General features: G+C 34.9%; 1 protein-coding gene across 2 annotated transcripts; it reads right to left on the bottom strand.

The window, feature by feature from the left end:
- Window positions 1-2599: 2599 nt before the first annotated feature.
- LOC111057613 lies at window positions 2600-18195 on the bottom strand. Of its 2 annotated transcripts, none has more exons than XM_039429924.1 (8): window positions 17787-18195; window positions 16063-16284; window positions 13167-13439; window positions 9290-9392; window positions 8570-8634; window positions 7693-7789; window positions 5594-5679; window positions 2600-2826 (listed from the first exon to the last, which is right to left on the bottom strand). In XM_039429924.1, the coding sequence occupies exons 1-8, from the start codon at window positions 17866-17868 to the stop codon at window positions 2663-2665; spliced, it is 1092 nt and encodes a 363-aa protein (XP_039285858.1). In that variant the 5' UTR covers window positions 17869-18195; the 3' UTR covers window positions 2600-2662. The 2 variants fall into 2 exon arrangements, with proteins under 2 accessions (XP_039285858.1, XP_039285857.1); XM_039429923.1 differs by having other exon boundaries at window positions 13167-13442; window positions 17787-17895.
- Window positions 18196-19645: the final 1450 nt, after the last annotated feature.

Genomic DNA, 19645 nt, shown 5'->3' with positions numbered 1-19645 from the left:
GTGTATTGTCTCTCTGGGAGATTGCAAAGTAATTGCTCTTACAACTACAATTTCAACAAGCACTTATCTCCGCTATCACTCCATTCCATTTCTTCAATTCAATTCCTTCTTTAAATGAAGATTTGATAAAAATTCGACTGAGTCACTATCGATGTTGTAGATCCGTTCCATTATGAAATAAAAACACACATATATCGTCAAATTATACAGTTTTATCACGTATCATGGTTTGGTCACGAAACCATGGTCCTGTACCAAATAAAGGTGGTGGTGGAGGTGGAGTTTATCATAGAAGGTAGCTGAGAATGTTGAGAATGTATTCAAATGTGTCAAAAAAATATTGGAGTGGCGAGGTGTGTAACCTACTCCTACTTGCAAACAAATTTTAATAATTTAGCAAGTAGGTAGTATTCTTTTGTTTTGACATCTTGATAGATTGAGTATGCGGTTATGAATAATGTTTATTATTGATATAACAATGTGGAAAATTATGCGTTGCTAATATTTGATACAGTAATATTTATTTACTGTTCATGATTTAAAAAAATGTTTTAAATTGTTGTAGCCTATTGTGCAATGATGTCAAAATAAAGAAACATTTGATTTGATTAGAGTAGAGGATAGAAGGAAGCTGAGACATTTTATATATAGGCCTACATGCATTATTTAAACACTCACCTACATTCCCTGATACACTCCACCTTCGCCGTTTCACTATGTTTTCACACATACAGTGAAATGTGATTGCATAGAGAAATAGAAGACATTGGCCGTTTTCACACTTACCGATTGTCATTGGCCGACATATTTCATCTTCACGACACCCAGAGTATCTTTCGATTTGATGAGAAGGAGCTGTTGGTGAGAATTTACCAATCGCAGGACATTCTGGATGTCGTGACGATAAATTTCTGCCGACAATCGGTCAGTGTGAAAACGGCCAAAAAGCTTTAAATGTTCATATATTAGTTAAAGAGAGATCCACTTCAAGTTGTCAGTATTCCTCATAATTTACATCGATGAACCAGATTCAATCAGTGCTGACAGTTTGAAGTAAATCTCATAATAGATTAACATTCATATTTGCTAGTCTAAAGGTCTAGAAATGTCTGAAATACGTCTTCGAAAGACGTAGCCGATGTATCTCCTAATGTTAATCAATCTGTCCATTTCACATCAACGTAGCCAGAGAAAGCTTATACATTGAAAACTTGAACTTAAGATTGTTTTATTCTATGGCGTAGCGTAGATTTACTTACTTAGGTACTCCTTGTCTCTACAACCCATTTAGGGTGTTGGCCTCCCTTAATACGCCTCTCTATTCATCTCATTCATCCTGTGCCTTCCTTCTCCATCCTCTGATGCCCATGTAGCGTAGATTCAACATTGGGAAATAGGACGGCTACTTATTCCGAAGTCGTATTTCTAGCTACGCGTTGCTAGGTATGAAAATACCTTTCCTACAGTTACGTTGAAAAGTGGCCATTGCTGCACTGATTACAGAACGCAAAGAATCACTTTTCCGCTCTAGTGCGGGAAAAATTTTTCTGCACTCCAGATTTGCAACATGGCAACGCAAAATAGTTAGTAGGTTATATGGAGCAACAGTACAGCAAAATCAAAATGAAGTTGGTAACAGTGACTGCTGTGGCTGCTATAGTGAGCAGAGGTGCAACCAAGCACAACGCGCTAATTATTAGTATTATATATTATAACCAAGGACAGCGAGGCGTAAACGTTTCTTTCGGTGCAGCAAACTGTCACTTTGCGCACTAGTTGCACAAATAACTATAGAACAGGGGCCACACCTGTTATGCAACGTTCCGATTCTACCTGTCCCATATTTTTGTGGAGTGGAGGGGTAGTGGTGTGACAGATCACATGACGGACATGTGTGGCATGCACCATACTATGCCATAGTCAACTGTGATCTGATAAGATTAGAATAGATTAGAGTTCTCTATTCGTGTAGGTTACAATATATTTTGGATAATCTACAATAATTATAGTATAGCTAATTATTCTTCAACGAATTCTACAAAGTATACAAAATCATCAATCACAATGAAGATTAAATATAATTTGAATATCGATGATATAATATTGTAATGTAACTAGTTACATAAATCGGCGTTCTTTCAAAAAATATTTGTCAACTCTGAAAAGGATTGTTTGTAAAATAATATCCTAGTTCCCTTTCAAAAAAACTATTAATATAAAGTAACAAATAAAAAACGCAAATTAAAAAACAACCAGTTTCGGATGTTTAACTATATTTTCAAGTTTTAAAAAGGGTTCTAAGACGGTATTATTTTACAAATAAAAACTTGAGTAGCCCTAAATATATATATATATATATATATATATATATATATATATATATATATATATATATACGTTTCTAGAAATTCTGAAAAGGATATAAGATAATATCCCTCCCATCAACACACGACCAGGATGGGATCGGAACGCTGCATGACTTGTGTGGCCCCGCCTTTATTTCATTCATTTTTTAAAATGTTTATTCAATTTCAATTTATTTATTCCAAAATACAATTTCAATAAATACAGTGTGAGAGGAATTAAATACAGGACAAAATATTATAAAAGAACGCTTTTATTTACAGTTTGATAACGACTGGTAAGAAAAGTAGTGGTGTATTCACAACGGATGAGCCTGATTGGTGGTTGGATTGTAACTGCTGAAGATGACCTTGTGTGTGAGCGCCTCCTCGTAGGTGGGAGGACCATCGGGCACCAGGAGGCCTGGCTGGAGCGGCTGAGTGTGTGTGGTGCGGACTTCGGTGCCGTTCACTGGACTCAGAACTGGAAAATCCAAAAAAGAAAACGGTAAACTATCGGAAATTTTATCACAGTAACAAGGTATATGGATAGATTAAAACGCAATAGAATAATATATCAAGTACCTGATGAAATACAAACATAATCTAAACATACTCTTATTTTTTCCTACAGTTACGTTGAAAAGTGGCCATTGCTGTACTGATTACAGAACGCAAAGAATCACTTTTCCGCTCTAGTGCGGGAAAAATTTTTCTGCACTCCAGATTTGCAACATGGCAACGCAAAATACTTAGTAGGTTATATGGAGCAACAGTGCAGCAAAATCAAAATGAAGTTGGTAACAGTGACTGCTGTGGCTGCTATAGTGAGCAGAGGTGCAACGAAGCACAACGCGCTAATTATTATTCATTATATATTATAACCAAGGACAACGAGGACTTTAGGATTTTAGGATTAAGGTTTTTATCAATAATAAAATTACACAGAAAAACATTTGATGGATTTCAGGCAATTTTACCCATAATTACCCACTTTTCATATTCAATGGTAACTGTAGGAAAAACTTAATGTGAAATACGTGCGCAAAGTTCCTCTGCTGCACTCAAGAAACCATTCCGCCCTCGCCTACGGCTCGGGCGTAAACGTTTCTTTCGGTGCAGCAAACTGTCACTTTGCGCACTAGTTGCACAAATAACTATTAAAGCCACTACAAGTATTGAAACACCATATATCTAGTTATCAAGTACCCTTTATTTTATCACAACATTTTATTACTAGTTTCAACTCTTCAAGAGCTATTGAAGATGTTTCAAAAACTCTTGAAGAGTTGAAACTAGTAATAAAATGTTGTGATAAAATGAAGGGTACTTGATAACTAGTTATATATTGTGTTTCAATCAGAGGCGAGGAGGCGTCCGGTCACCTCTGGATTCGCCGATGACTGGACAGAAATTGACATGTAATTAAAAATATTTAAAATAAATATGAAAAAGGCGAAGAAACCAAAAGATGATCGTTTTTATGCGAGCGCGCCAAGTTTGAATAAAGTAGACTACTGCATCATCAGTTCAATGTGATAAATGCTATTTAGCATTGGTTACCACCACTCTGCTGCATCATCACTCTCCCTCTCACCGTAAACGATGGTGGAGTAAAAGACATCGCTATTTTCCGCGCCAGTGTTGCAAACCGTACGATAATTATTCTTTTGTTTGCAATTTGTTAATATATTGATAATTTATTCCAATTATTAAGAGCCATAGTTTCCGAGCTTGAGATTTAGCCAAGTTCTAGACTTTTCAACTCTAAGATTTTAAATAGTAGACTTACAGTATCTTATACTAGATGGCATATTGCTCGATAAATAAACGTCTAAAATGAAACATTACTATATTTTAAGTAGTGGGGGAAGGGGTGCAGCTTTCTGGTTTCAATACTTTTAGTTTCTTTAAAAATTGGAGTGAGTATGTTTAGACTGTTATTGTATTTTATCAGTTATGAAAATGGTCGTTTTCACATTTACTGATTGTCGGCCGACATCCAGAACTCTCCTCTGATTGGCTGAGAGTCAGTTGTTGATGAGAATTGGCCAATCGGAGGACAGTTCTGAGTGTCGGCTGGCAATCGGTAAGTGTGAAAACAACCATTGAATAATTATGTTATGATATAAGTATAGTAGACCAGACTGGCTCAGGTCTAAATTTACTATCATTACATATTCATTAAGTCTTTTTTCTTTTCAATATTATTTTGCTTTTGACAAAATGAATGAGTACCGTACATACTGTTAGTATTGTTTGGATGGGAAATGTTATGGTTATTTACCAAAATTGCTTACAGTATGAACCTGAAAAATAATAATTTTATTAAAATAAAGTGGATATTTTACAATATCTCAAGTCTCTTGAATTACAGTATGGACTTTGAATTGAATTTCACTGTACTTTCCATGAGGTCAAGTCTAGTGAGTTTTTTTTTGACTCACCTGATTACTCAGGATAACGTTCAATTAATCGATGTTTTATACCTAATATCGGCGCACCGAGCTCCGCTCTGGAGTACAAAAGCATATAAAATATTTATTACGAAAGAAGAAATTATAATATATTTATAGTTCATACAGGAAGGTTCCATCTAATCACAGTGGATTGAGATTAATTCCCAGAGGAATGCAAAAATTTATCTTACAAGAGCATGTTAAATTTTAATTCAAATAATAGAAAACCACTTCATAAAGATAGCTTATCAGATTGGTTCTACTGGAATTAATCAGGATTAAAATTTAACCGGCTCTTGTACAACCGGCACTGATTGAATAATTACAAAAGTTCAACAGCTGAGTCATAATTTTGTCTCAGTTCCAAACACATGCACTGTCTCTCTCACTTCCATCATCAACAGACGACAAAATTTTCAGCTGTTTTTCCAAGGACGTATTTATTGTTTTAATGTCCTTCAGCGAGTTATCCCAGGGTTGAGACCTAGAGCAATCGAATTTTTATATCATAAACTTACTTTCTTTCAAATTTCGTGAGAATCGTTAGAGCCATTTTCGAGATCTGGTCACATACAGATATATAAACATCTAAACATATAAACAGAAATTGCTCGTTTAATAGTATAGGATGTGCTTCTGATTTGGAGTAAGCAGTATGAATTTACTATGCATAAATAAATTGTGATTAGGTATAATTGATTCAACTGAAAAATCATTATAAAAATGAATAAAGAAAAATCATTCTGAAAATATATCTAAAATAGTAGAATGTTCAAAAAGATTTAGTTTTACCCCTGTAAGAAGCTACCCAAGTAGCTGGATTTGGTACCAAATGTGACGACTCCATATCTGGCGCACGTCTCATTCCTCTCCTGCCACTGCAATTATATAAAAACAAACTTAATATTAATATGAAATACTCTTGAGAATATGGTACAGAAAGTGGTAATTTTCTAAGATAAGACCCACTTACGAAGATAAAATTTTATGTAGGTCTTGATTATTGAGATACTATGTATTTACATTATATTTATAGTTGGCTTTAACATCCGGTCAATAGTTTTTCGGTTCATAGCGTGAATAAGAATTGATATTTTTTATTTTAAACTTTTACAAAGTGAATTTTGTGACGGGAGGAGAGTTGTCATATGGGCTAGTAGTTGAATTTACACCGTGTCCCTCAAAGAGGTTTACACGTTTAATTCTATAATTACGTGCCCATTCATGTACCAAACTTTTTTTAAATTTCACACAGTTTCCAAAGTAGGTTCTGAACATATTTCTGGGAAAATTTCAGGTCCCTAGCCTTCGTAGAAAAAAGTGGTGGCATATTGAAAATTTTACCAATTTGCTTCCTATAAAAACTAATTTCAAGAGTTATTATCTGATTTGTTTACTTCGTTGCGGTAGTCTTGGCTCATTTGATTGTACCAGGAATGGATCAAGCAATCTTCCAACATGACGGTGCTCCACCTCATTTCGCAAAACATGTCAAGAAATTAGTAAATGACAAACTTCATGGCCGTTGGATTGGTTGTGGAAGTGATTTTTTAGATTGGCCACCCCAATCACCAGATTCAACTGTTTGTGACTTCTTTTTATGGGCTTACCTAAAGTAAAAAGTTTATACCCATAGCTTCAATAATTATGAGGAACTAAAACGATCAATAGAAGAGGAACTTCTCCGGATACCGCGGAGTTTCTTTGTAAGAGCTTACGAATCATTTCTTAAGCGCTGTTATCAGTGTGTTGCTGTGGATGGATTTCAATTTGAATAATTTTTGACTAAGGTTTTTCATGTGGCTATGTTCTAGTTTTTATTTAAAAGTCATATTGCACTAAAGTGTAACAATAAAAATCTATATATATAAAAGCGAAATGGCACTCACTCACTCACTCACTCACTCACTCACTCACTCGCAGAACTAAAAATCTACCGGACCAAAAACGTTCAAATTTGGTAGGTATGCTCAGTTGGCCCTTTAGAGGCGCACTAAGAAATCTTTTGGCAATATTTTAACTCTAAGGGTTGTTTTTAAGGGTTTAAAGTTCGTCTTTTAGCATGTATATTCTTCTTCTCCCAATCTCTTAAATATAATTGAAATTTCCATATCATATGTTACTATAGAACTATGATCTAGATAGAGTACCTCTTCGAAACAGTTGTTAACTGGCAACTAAATTAATAATTTTGTCAGGTTGGCATTAAGTTGAGTTGACTTTGTTAGGTTGGCACCAAGTTGAAGATTTAAATGCATTTATCGCGGAAAAATTGATTGGGCACTGCTACTTCAATCCTGGGAATATTATATTACTAGCCGTCAGGCTCGCTTCGCTCGCCATATCCGTTTAGCCAGACGTTTAGTCTGGACCCCGACTGGATTGTCCTAACATATGATAAAAATTCTCAAATGAAAAATGCAGGCGAGCGAAGCGAGCCTGCTGATCTCATTCTTGGACGATCCAGTCGGGGGTCCAGGGGGCGGAGCCCCCTGGCTAGACGGATATGGCGAGCGAAGCGAGCCTGACGGCTAGTATTTTATAAAACCAAAAACACCTTTTTTAATGTTCTTAAAGTATCGTTTTTCAATATGCCGACATTTTGTTTCTACGAAGTTTAGGGAGTTGAAATTTTCCTAAAATATTTTTAGAATCTAAATTGTAAACTGTGTGAAATTTCAAAATGTTCGGTGCATGAATGGGCACTTGATATAAAATCAAACATGTTAACCTCTTCGTGGGACACTGTGTATTTCTTTCTTTCAAAATACGGTTCGTACTCTATTTTTTTTACACCGATTTATCTCATCAAATACATTTTGTTAAAGAAAGCTTCCAGTTGCAAATATTTTTTCATAGGCTACTACATAGGTAATTTACTCTCAACTCACCAATTGCAGAATAGCTTGAATCCTAGGTATATCATGGCACCTAGGGTTATCAATACGACTCCTGGCAGGATCATCTGCCTTACAGGATCGAGATAGCCTGATAACAGCAAAACACATCTTATTACTATCAAATACCAAAATATTTCGCGTTATCAGACTATTTATGATAGAAGCAGATCGAGAGTAGCTTCTTAACAATATTATCCAACTTCTTTGCACTGAATTTATCCAAATGTCAAAAGTCAATTGATTAGTTTTCTTTGGTTTATGTGGAGTTTGTATAAGTAAACTTGAACAAACTGATTGGTTTCTTGTGAAATTTGTATTGCATCTAATAAATTCTAAATTTATCAAAGCTTAACTTATTAACCAGGGGACCTTGAAGCATATAGAAAACTTGAAATTAGGGAACCTTATTTTTTTTGGAAAGCAATACTTTCCTTACCTATGGTAATAGGGCAAGGAAAGTAAAAATGTACTACAGATCGTAAATAAATTAAAGTGTTTCGTTTTGGTTTTCATTATGACGGGGTTCATTCTGGGAAAATGAATCAATATAAATAAATATAATATAATAAGTAATATAATCAATATGATGAATCAATAGGCCTAATACTACAGGTATAGGCTACTGCTGAAGGTACAGTCCACTATATTTACAGCCTTAAACTTCTTTCATTCGCGAATTCGTTGGATAGACCGAGGTGAGCTTTGAGTCAACTTATTTCCATTTTCTTCACCTCATCATGCTACAATTTATTATACAACAATGAATAACAACAAATTTGTCTCATTTTCTAAAATCAAAACAAAATGTATTTATAAATATTATCATCTCTTTTTTCAATTTTTCATCTCATAGAATATGTAAACTCACCATCATAAGGTGGATGTTCATCTCCCATGAAACAGCGAAACCCGATGGAGTCCCATACGAGGCCTCTGTTGAGAAAAAAGTAATAAAATAATTACATAGATGTATTGGACTTCGTAACCTACATTTACAATTCATTTACAATGCGAATGACACTAATGCAATAACATTATAAAAGATAAAATAATAAGGTAGTCTTTGTGCTATTCTTCTTCCAAATTTATAGGTGACAAAGTCCAAGGTAAGGTTAGAATTTCACGTGTACAATATTTATAAAATTTTAGTCCAAAATAAACATGAAAACTATAAATTTTGAATTTAGTTGAAATGAATTGATAAGTAATATTCCACTCAATTACATGTCTAGTAAGAGTACTAAAAAGGGTACTGTAACGATTTTGCAAAACATTTTATGCTGTTAATAGCTTCTTTTATTGTTGTTTAATAATGTTGTTTAAATGTGTTTTTGTTGTTTGATAAATTCAAGTATTGTTTTTAGAAGTAGTTAGTATCAAGTTAGTTATTAATATCATTGTTCATATCAAGTCGTTTTTATTCAACCTAATAACGTCATTACACTTGAATTTACGCTTAACCATACAATTGAAGTACTGTACATACATTCAATTATTGGTATTTATTACTCGATAGATTTTTCATTTATCAATAGAGTTTTAGTAGTGGAATAATGAATAAATGAATAAAAGTGGAATAATGAATCACCTTTTACATCTGCACCTCCTTGGCTCTGTTTTCTTGCAGACTAGATCTCCATCATTGACAGAGCATTCATAATCAGCTTTACACTTATCCCCGTACGTTTTCGCTGAAATGAAACACATTGTTTTAATATCAATCGGTTTATATAATTCCTTTTTGTATGTTTTATTAACATAATAATAATAATAAAACAAAACATACATTAAACTGGTTTCATTTATATACAGTACCAGAGAAATCTCCTATAATGCTATTAATCTAATAATTCTATTATTAATTCTGTGCTAGTACTTGATACAATTGGATGAAGTTGTCTTTCTTCTTTAGGGCTACTTTTAATATAAATCTCAGTACCCTTTTAAATTATTTTGTCACAAAATGTTTCGGACATTAATGCCATTTTTGTCTGAAATTGAAATTTTTATAAAAATGGCATGACGGTAATGTCCGAAATATTTTGTGACAAAATAATTTAAAATGGTACTGAGGTTTATATTTTCATTTAAATTGGATGAAGTTATAAATGACACAGAATCGCACCCATAACGCATAGCTGGAGCAGCTATAATAAACTTAACAGAGTTGCAGGCTCTAATAAACTACACTACCTACTAAGCACTCTAGCCTATTGGCCTGCAGACTGATAATTGGATTAATTTCATGAAATATGAAATTCATCTAATGAATTATCATTTGAATTTAATTAATGAATGAGATGCAGATGAGTTGAACTGCAAATGCGATTCTTGTTGGCATGCAATTGTGAATTGAGCCCTAGATAATATGATTAATTTTTGTAGAATATTAGTACCCTCTATTATTTTCCGAAGACACGTATAGTTCCGGCTGATTATGCCATCATCAAGTTTCCGAATGAATTATTATTAGGAAGACTACAGAAAACGTTCAAGCCCTATAGAAATGAATGAATAAAAAATATCTGATCAATTTTATCAGAATGTCTTTCATTTCAACTTGATAGTGTAGAAGTTGGATGAACTTCTCATTTCCCCACCTTCTTTATTCACATTATAAAATATCGTTTGAAACTGAAGAAGAAATGTAAATTATTCAAATAATAGCAATAGTACTTATAAAATAGAATTATAGTGGACTACCCTTTTTTGAAATTAATAAAATAATAGATTAAAAATACATATTATAACAACTAGTTTCACTAAAATAAATAAATATAAATAGCCCTGAATTCATGCATTTCAAGAACTGCTATAGTATTGTTTATGAACTATAACAGAGAGTAGGTCTATATTGAAAAAATACTAATAAAATTAAGTAGAATATGATAATATTGATGAAAAATAAAAAATAAAATCTGGAGAAAATAAACTAACCTTTGGGAATAAATCCTTTTTTCACTAGCTCTGCGATTTGATAATATTTATCAGTGTTATTATCATAGAAAAAATAAAACAATTCAATAATACTCATCTATTTCATTACCGGTATCCATTACAAACTGCAAGTAATCATACATTTTTGAACTATTTTTAACGACACTACAGTCTAATGAGTACTAGTTTTAATAAGTAATATTCAAAGATATTAGACTGTAGTGTCGTTAAAAATAGTTTTAAAATGAATTCAATAATCGTTGTGTGAAAGTTCGCTGCTTGGCAAATTAACAATATTTTTCCTACAGTTACGTTGAAAAGTGGCCATTGCTGCACTGATTACAGAACGCAAAGAATCACTTTTCCGCTCTAGTGCGGAATAGTATATTTCGCACCTAGGGCCGAAAATGAGACTTTTCCGGCTCGAAATCGGTTTTCAAGTCCGAGGCCGTAGGCCGAGGACTAGAAAAGATTGAGAGCCGGAAAAACATTTTTGCCCATGGTGCGAACGCTATTTTTCGCCACACAGAGAAATAAACAATATATATGAGAATAATTGTTTATTAAGCAGTTCCGAAAACAAAAGTGGAAGGTCATAGCTCTAGCTATTAGTATAGTTATTAGTATCTAGTTATTAAAGTATAGAAAACTGAAGAATACATAATACTTGGAAACCTCACAGAATCATATTGATTTTTCCAATACATCAATAAATTTTAGTTCTATTAGGATCCTCCTCAATTTGAATCAGGCAGCCTTTTGTTTTCCCAATTCCAAAAAAATACCTAAAATACTCGTTTCACTGGGAATTCGTGTCTGATAGTAGCCTACATTATAACTGAAGAATATAAATTATTACTCATTTTATTGTGATCTATTCATGTTTTTCTTATGAAATTCAATAAATTATAGGCCTACAGCATGAAGACTATGTCCAATTCATTTGTACTGGTGGCAAAATTTTACATTGAAAATAATTATTTGATAAAATCCAAGTTCAATAGTAATGAAAACAAATTCCTTCAAAAAATAATTGATAATAATACGTTTCGAGGGAAAAAATTAAGAACAAAAAAATGGGAAGCATCAGGGGATTTGAACCGAGGTACCATCGCTCCGTAAGCAAGCTTCTTACCGCTGCGCCACATAGACGTTCGTAAATGGTAGTCTTATAACCTGCTGATAAAAATACACACTTTGAGCTATGGAACTTCAATTAGCCTACGGTAGCATAGATGAATTTGAACATTAATATTCTGAAAAATCTAGAAGGAAAATAGAAATTTGGGCTTCCAGGTGCACGAGATTGATATTTTTAGAATCTATGTTCAAAATTTGGAGATCTAAATCATTGCCGTTTTTCCGGTATGCAATCCACAAGTTGACATGTTTTGATGCGAACAAACACAACCCCACTCTCTCTTATTATATAGAAGAAGAAGATATCTTACCTCTATTTCATTCATCCAAATAAAATGATAGTATATTACTGCAGAATACTTTATTCAATTCTAGAAGCATAAACTGATTCAGTTTCATAAACTATTTGTTAAAACGTTCAGCACCATGGATATTGCCCAAGTAGTTCCAAAACTATCCACCAGGTTTTGTGATAAACGCAGTACTATGAGGTTTGAGGTTAGATTCTATTATACTCTGAAAATTGAATTTGAGTAGTTTATAATATCTTATTTGTATTTCATTCATCCAAATGAAATGATAGTATCTTATTGCAAAATACTTTATTCAATTCTAGAAGCATAAACTGATTCTGTTTCATAAACTATTTTGTAAACCCGTTCATATCGAATCAGAGTCAGCTGTTATTCAAGGTCATTTTACAGCCCTAGGGCCGTAAAGTTTTACCGGCCTGGTCGGAAAACAATCACTTTCGGCCACCATATGACGCACGTAAACCAGCTCATTACATCCAAGTGGGGCGAAAAAAATTTTGCACACTTCATGGCAACGCAAAATACTTAGTAGGTTATATGGAGCAACAGTGCAGCAAAATCAAAATGAAGTTGGTAACAGTGACTGCTGTGGCTGCTATAGTGAGCAGAGGTGCAACCAAGCACAACGCGCTAATTATTACTATTAGATATTATAACCAAGGACAACATTTTTATTCAATTTGACAATAAATTTTTATCAATAATAAAATTACACAGAAAAACATTTGATGCATTTCAGGCAATTTTACCCATAATTACCCACTTTTCATATTCAATGGTAACTGTAGGAAAAACTTAATGTGAAATACGTGCGCAAAGTTCCTCTGCTGCACTCAAGAAACCATTCCGCCCTCGCCTACGGCTCGGGCATAAACGTTTCTTTCGGTGCAGCAAACTGTCACTTTGCGCACTAGTTGCACAAATAACTATATCAGTCTTTTCATTTGATAAGATGTAATATCCATTTCGAGTGGATCAATGGAATATCCTTTGATCTGAAAATTGATAATATTTAGCAGTGTTCCAATGTTTTTCATGTTTTCATTTCTTGATAGTTGAAAAAAACTAGAATACCTTTGGGAAGTCCGTTGCTCTGATACTGCAGTCCTCCTGCCAGCCCCCACAGTACCATTTCGGGCGAGACCGTCTCGTGGCACTTGGAATATGCCGAGTCAGCCATTATTCCCTTGAGCAGGTCGAGGAACCTGTCACGTTTGCCGTACTGCACCGACTCGATAAATCGCTTTTCCACCTCGCAGATGCATTTCGAGTGCAGACACGTGTAGCCGCTCAAACCCTCCAGCTCACAGTCACGTGTCTCTTTGCATGACTTCACTGATGAACCAGCTGCTTCAAATCAAATCAAATAATACACAAGAATGTAGTCAAATATCAAGGATGTATTTGGAGAACAAATTAATTTAAAAGCAAATTAAGCATACTGCTGTTCCAAATCAAATGATGAAAACAAAGCATGTTGTCGAATATCAAGAATTTATTTGGAGAACAAATTAATTTAAAAGCAAATTAAGCATACGATGTGCCTGCTGTTCCAAATCAAACGATGAAAACACAAGCATGTTGTCGAATATCAAGAATTTATTAGAGAAAAACATTATAAACATACCGATGTACCTGCTATTCCAAAACAAATCAAATCCAATAATTAAACACAAACATGTAGTCAAAAATCAAGAATTTATTTGGAGAGAAACACAAACGTGTTTCAATACTAGAATTAAATGAAAATCTTCAAGTACCCTTTATTATGTTTCATCGAAAATAAAAACCGGTATGATACTTCAAGATTTTTCAAGTCCACTGAGGCCCTCTAGCTCACAGTCACGTATAATTTTTGCATGGCTTCACCAATGTGCCTGCTGTAATTAATACACAAGAATGTAGTCGAATATGAATGATTCATTTGGAGAAAAACACTATAGAATGGGTACGCGACTAGGTGCCACCCCGACTACTTGACACCCCGACTAGTTGTCCCCTTTTGAAACCGGTTTTTAGGGGACAAGTAGACGTGAGTCATACCCGTCTAGTTGTATCCTTTCTGAGGAGGTGACAACTAGTCGGGGGGACACCCTGTCTTGAGGGTGCGAGGTGTCAAGTTGTCGTTTACGGTCGGGACTAGTTGACACCTCCGGTCCAGTAGGTGTCAAGTAGTCGGAGGGACAACTTGATGGCTACCCTATAGAATTAAATGAAAATCTTCTAGTAACCTTTTTATGTCTCATTCAAAATAAAAAAGGGTAAAAACGATATTTAAATATTACACATCCTCTAAAAAGGCCATAGACTTAACACACTAGAATAATATGAAAATTTTAAACACCTCAAATAATACAGATCTAATTTAATCAACGGCCAAATAAACTTCAAATCATACGCAGTCTCCTTACACATTTTGGCCACACAGTCCAACCCGCAAAACTAATAATAATAATAATTTCTCTGATTGTCAATTGCAACCAGAGGAGTTTATTTACAAAAGCATATATAATTATTATTATAATATACATACAAAATAAATTGCTAATAATAAACTAAGTCCTAATTATTTTTTATTTATTCATATGGCTTTTATCGGCAGAGAGATCCTTTTGTATGTTCTGCCTTGCCGTATTACCCAATGTCATTTCCTATCAACACTCAAGTTTATAGGTTATGAATATGTTTTTATAGGTTTGTATAGGTTCTTCATGTTTTCTAATAATTATGATACCCCACTATAAATAATGATATGTGTTGAGGTGATCATACTATTCTTTTCTAAATAAATCAAGCGCCCTGGTGTGTCAGGCTGATGAAGTGAAATGGATTCCTCATTTGTCATCAACAAAGTTAAAAAAGGGTACTTGAAGATTTTTGTTTCTTTCTAATAATTTATTGTAGTGTCCCTATAAAGAGGTGAAGTGAATATGACGTTTCAAGTGAATATGCATCACCTATCATGACGTCATCTTCAGTGTGACACAGAAACTTGTGATATCTGATATCGTCTGGACTACTGGACTGATTAACTTGAAATTTTGCATATAGATTCTTTATTCACCAAGGATGGTTATAGGCCTATTTTCAATCCTTCAATGTTTCATTACATCAAGTTTTCAGTTTGCCAAGTTTTTAATCGAACCCTTGCGGAGCACGGGTTACCTGCTAGCTGAGATAAGGGAAGATCTACTGATTAGTACTGACTATCTGCTACTAGTTTGAAATAATTATTACCCATAATAATTGAATAAAAACACACATAATTATGTTGTCAAATTCTACACAGTTTTATTTGGTACACGACCACACACCACATCACACGTCACATTTTCAAGTTGACTGTGTGGTCACGAAATCATGGTTGTTTACCGAATAAAACTGTGTAGAATTTGACAATATATATGTGTGTTTTTATTTAATTATGGAACGGTTCTATAATATTGACAATGACTCAGTCGAATAAAATATTTATAGACCCAGTAAAAATGAATTATAGTGAGATCTAAGTTATATTGGCAGTGTTTGATTAGCAATAGTATTGCTTTCCTTGTCTATCATTCAACAAAGCGGATAGCGCTATCTCTTTCTCGCTTTGCTCTGTTGCCAGATCGGCTTTCAACTATGTAGAATTGATAATTCATTTAAAAAATACTTCATTTTAATTATGAAAATTCATTATGAAATTATTGAAAAATATTATTTCTTGCTTGATAAAATATAATTGATAATTTTAAACGAGAATGAACAATTAATATCTGTATTAGCTACCGTCAAGAAGGCATTGACAAGACAGTGAGGATCGACAACATTGTTCTCCTATCTTTCTCCACTGTCATTATATCGTGAACCACACTACAGTATTGTTGTTTTTGTACAAGTATTGTACATTTTTATCATATTAGTAGTATTTAATATTGGTTTCAGGAAATGAAATTTTGATGGATAGATTTGATTTGAGTTGATATACCTCGCCGGGCCAAAGTACCCTCCCGACCGAACAGCGACTCGCCAACGAGAGGTCTCTCGTTGAGATCAGTGGTCGACTTGCGAGGCTTGACGAGGTCCTCCATGCGGGCGCCGGGCTTCTTGAAGAAACTCTGACTGTCCACGCACCGCGAGTTCAGGCACAGAGGATGCATGTGGCCCAACACCAGACAGTCAACCTCGTCTTGGCATTCTTTTACGGCCACTGAAATTATTGCACAAAACAGAATTTCACTCTATAAAATACAGACTGGTTTCAGACAGGGGAGAACAACAACTGATCACATTTTCAAAAACAATAATACTACAAAAATACTAGGTATATATCCCTGTAACAAGCAAGAGTATTGATAGTGTAGACAGGATTTACCTGCTATATAAAAACACTCAGCATACTGGAGATTCCAGATAAATTGGTGCACCTTGTGAAAATGACATTGACAGGAATCAAAAGCAAAGTTGGTATCGCTGGTCAAGTATCTCGAGGTTCTAACATTGAGATGCGTCTGAGGCAGGGAGGTGCTCTGTCAGGCACTTAGTTTAATCTTGCTATGGAAAGAGCAGTCACAAATATATTATTTTATATGATTTGTAAAATTGTATCCACGAATAAATAAATAAATAAATATAGGTTTGAATGTTGGAGGTACACTGCTTACTAGAATGGTTCCTAGCATATGCAGATGATGTAGACATCTTAGCCCGAAGGGAGGAAGATCTGATTAAAAGTTTAAGAATGACGAAAGTTTCGGTAACTTTTGTAACCGAATTTGACTTTTTCTCACTAAAAATTTACACTTTCACTTCCTGAGTTTTTTTCTTTTATTTTGTACAAGTTTTTAGAATAATACTGATATTCTGTCTGGAAAACAATATTGTATCATATTCTATGTTAAAGTAAATAGTTGAAAATTATGTATACCGTACCTAGGCTCATTAATTCTAGTCTTGATATCTTGAAAACCTGGTACCTAAGAAAAATGTTATCAAAATACAGATACACTTTTGTTGTAAGTTATTGTAGACTTATTATAGATAATAAGAGTTGTACTAATAGCCTATTGCGAGAGATAAGTTATTTGTTATTCATTTTCAATTAATTCGTTCATGAATCAATTGGTGTTCCTCACCAATCAGTTTTTTAAGGTGGTTTACTTGGCCGATTCCATGTATTTTTCTCTTTTATCGACACTATTCCTCTATCGTCTATATCTTCAAGTCAGCATCAACACAAAAAAAAACAAATATTATTGTAGGTATTGATAAGTAATTTACTAAGTATTGAAAAGTGATAAATATAGACTATTATTAGCAACGGGCTGTTTCCATTCTAATGAACAGGTCCCCCTCTTGTAGATGTAGAAGTAAAATAACTTGAAACGTTTAGAATATAGAACCCATTCAATATTATTATGCTATCTGCTTATCACAAATCAAATCCTCGATACACATAATATATTTTATATACCGGCTATTATTAAATATCATTATATTCACTACATTCAACTCATAATCATCCAAGCAAATTTTGAAAAACAATAAATTATTCAAATTTTAAGATAAGGTGGTTCTATTTTTAGTAGCAGGTGTGTCATTCATCAGAGCACTGGGCTCTCATGAATGGAGCTTTGTTTTGCTACCAAGTCTTTGCATGCAGCTGACAACAGTTGGGTTTTGATTTAGATTTTTGACGGTTTTCAGATTTACCTTTTTGGACGGTTTCAACCTGGAACGAGTTGAGCAGGATTAGTAGAACAGGAGCCTGGGAGATGAATCTCCATGTTGTCATCGCTGCACTGGCCAGGTTGTATGGGGGATGGAGCTGCTGATCATGGAGATGATGATGATGATTATATTTCCAGACATTTCGCTGTAAACGAGAAGTATCGATCCGAAATTCCTCCCTATCCCTGTCTCGCTTCCCCTCACTCCTTCACACTCGAATTCCCTCACCCTCACTCGCACCCACTCCTCATTCATCTCTCTCTCTCTCCCTACATATCTCTTGCGCCCTCTCAGTCATCCCCTATCCCTGAAGCTCTAGCCCACTCCAGCCCAAGGATGGTATATACCTATATCCTCCCCTTGACTCCAGCCTACCTCTTATCAGTACACAGAGTAACAAAGTGTTCCCGTTTCAGACTTGCAATGAGAACGGCACAAACTGAAAGTCAGCCATTAAAGGGAGCTACGCTTTTCAATTCAATTCAATAATAATTTATTGTCATATAAAGTGCACAAGAAAACATGCATAAATGTTTTTAGGCTATAGGACTGAAAATCAGTTTACAATATATATATATATTGCATTATCAACCAAGAATGTTATGCTAGGTCATACAAAATTTGCGAGTTTTGTAGAAAATTTGTAATTCCTTCACATAAACAAGTGCAGAGCGTCTACACAGCCTCAATGTGATTTCAGTCCAGATGTTATGAACAGTCACTATCTGAACTCCGTGGAGGCCATTCTTCAACAGATTCCAGTGACTCAGCCAAATGGTGTTGGAAATGTAGAAGCGCAACCCGCTGTCTTTTCTGTATGGAGGAGAGTCTCGAAGAATGATGTATTGAAAATAGTGACTCCTTTTAAAAATTCACCTTCTCAGGACATCTATGGATTTACTGTGGCTTTCTTGAAATCAGTGGTTGATGAGATGGCACCTCATCTTGCCAGTGTCTTTAGTCAGTGTCTTAAACTGGGCTACTTTCCGAATTGTTTGAAGTTGGGTAAAACTGTACCTATATACAAAAAGGGAGATGAGAAGGACAAGAATAACTTCCAACCAATTACTGTTACCCCCTTACTCAGAAAAATCTTAGAGGTTGCCATGAAGGATCAGCTAATGGACCATCTTGAGAGGAATAGTTTGCTGTCTGATAGACAACATGGCTTTAGAAAGTCCAAGTCCACACAAACCGCCCTGCTGGCCCTGATCAACGAAGTCATTGATGCATTCGAGAGTGGAGATTCTGTGGCAGTGAGGCTGTGTGACCTATCACGTGCTTTTGACTGTGTGTCTCATGAGCTTCTCCTTGGAAAGTTGAGTCAGTATGGTATAACGGACATTGTTGCTGACACTTTCAAGTCCTATCTTTCTGACAGAAGGCAGATAGTGAATGTTCGGGGTGCATCATCTGGCGAACTGCATGTACGGCATGGGGTACCGCAGGGCTCTGTCCTGGGGCCAGTCCTGTTCATCCTGCATATGAACGATTTGAGAGTCGGCGGAAGTGAGCTGCTGTTTGCGGATGACACAACCCTTGTTGGGAGAGGATCCTCGCCTGCAGCTGCCACCCTTGAGTTGGAGGAGTCCTTTGCTGGTGCAGAACGCTGGTTTCAGGAGAACAAGCTGTTGCTCAACGTCGGCAAGACACAGAATATCATGTGCACTCTGAGAAACCACTTCAATCATTCATTGAATGAACCGGTGAAGCTTCTGGGATTTAACATCGATCCAAAGTTAACATGGAGTGCTCATGTGGATGCTGTATGCAGAAGACTGTCTCGTGTGATCTACCTGTTGAGAAGACTGAGGTGCTTGCTGACTGAGGAACATTTGATT

The sequence above is a fragment of the Nilaparvata lugens genome, chromosome 6, assembly GCF_014356525.2.
Source record: "Nilaparvata lugens isolate BPH chromosome 6, ASM1435652v1, whole genome shotgun sequence".
Classification (NCBI taxonomy): domain Eukaryota; kingdom Metazoa; phylum Arthropoda; class Insecta; order Hemiptera; family Delphacidae; genus Nilaparvata; species Nilaparvata lugens.
Note: the sequence above shows the minus strand (reverse complement) of the source record. Positions and strands in the feature narration are given on the sequence as shown.

What these genes read in the sequence shown, in the direction of transcription:
- LOC111057613 (XM_039429923.1), bottom strand. Translation starts at nt 17,868, where the DNA reads ATGACAACATGGAGATTCATCTCCCAGGCTCCTGTTCTACTAATCCTG. An exon ending in GGGTACTTTGGCCCGGCGAG is followed by an intron (nt 13,443 to 16,062) that starts GTATATCAACTC and finishes TTTGATTTGAAG; the next exon opens with CAGCTGGTTCATCAGTGAAG. An exon ending in TTGGGTAGCTTCTTACAGGG is followed by an intron (nt 2,827 to 5,593) that starts GTAAAACTAAAT and finishes TGGATTTTCCAG; the next exon opens with TTCTGAGTCCAGTGAACGGC.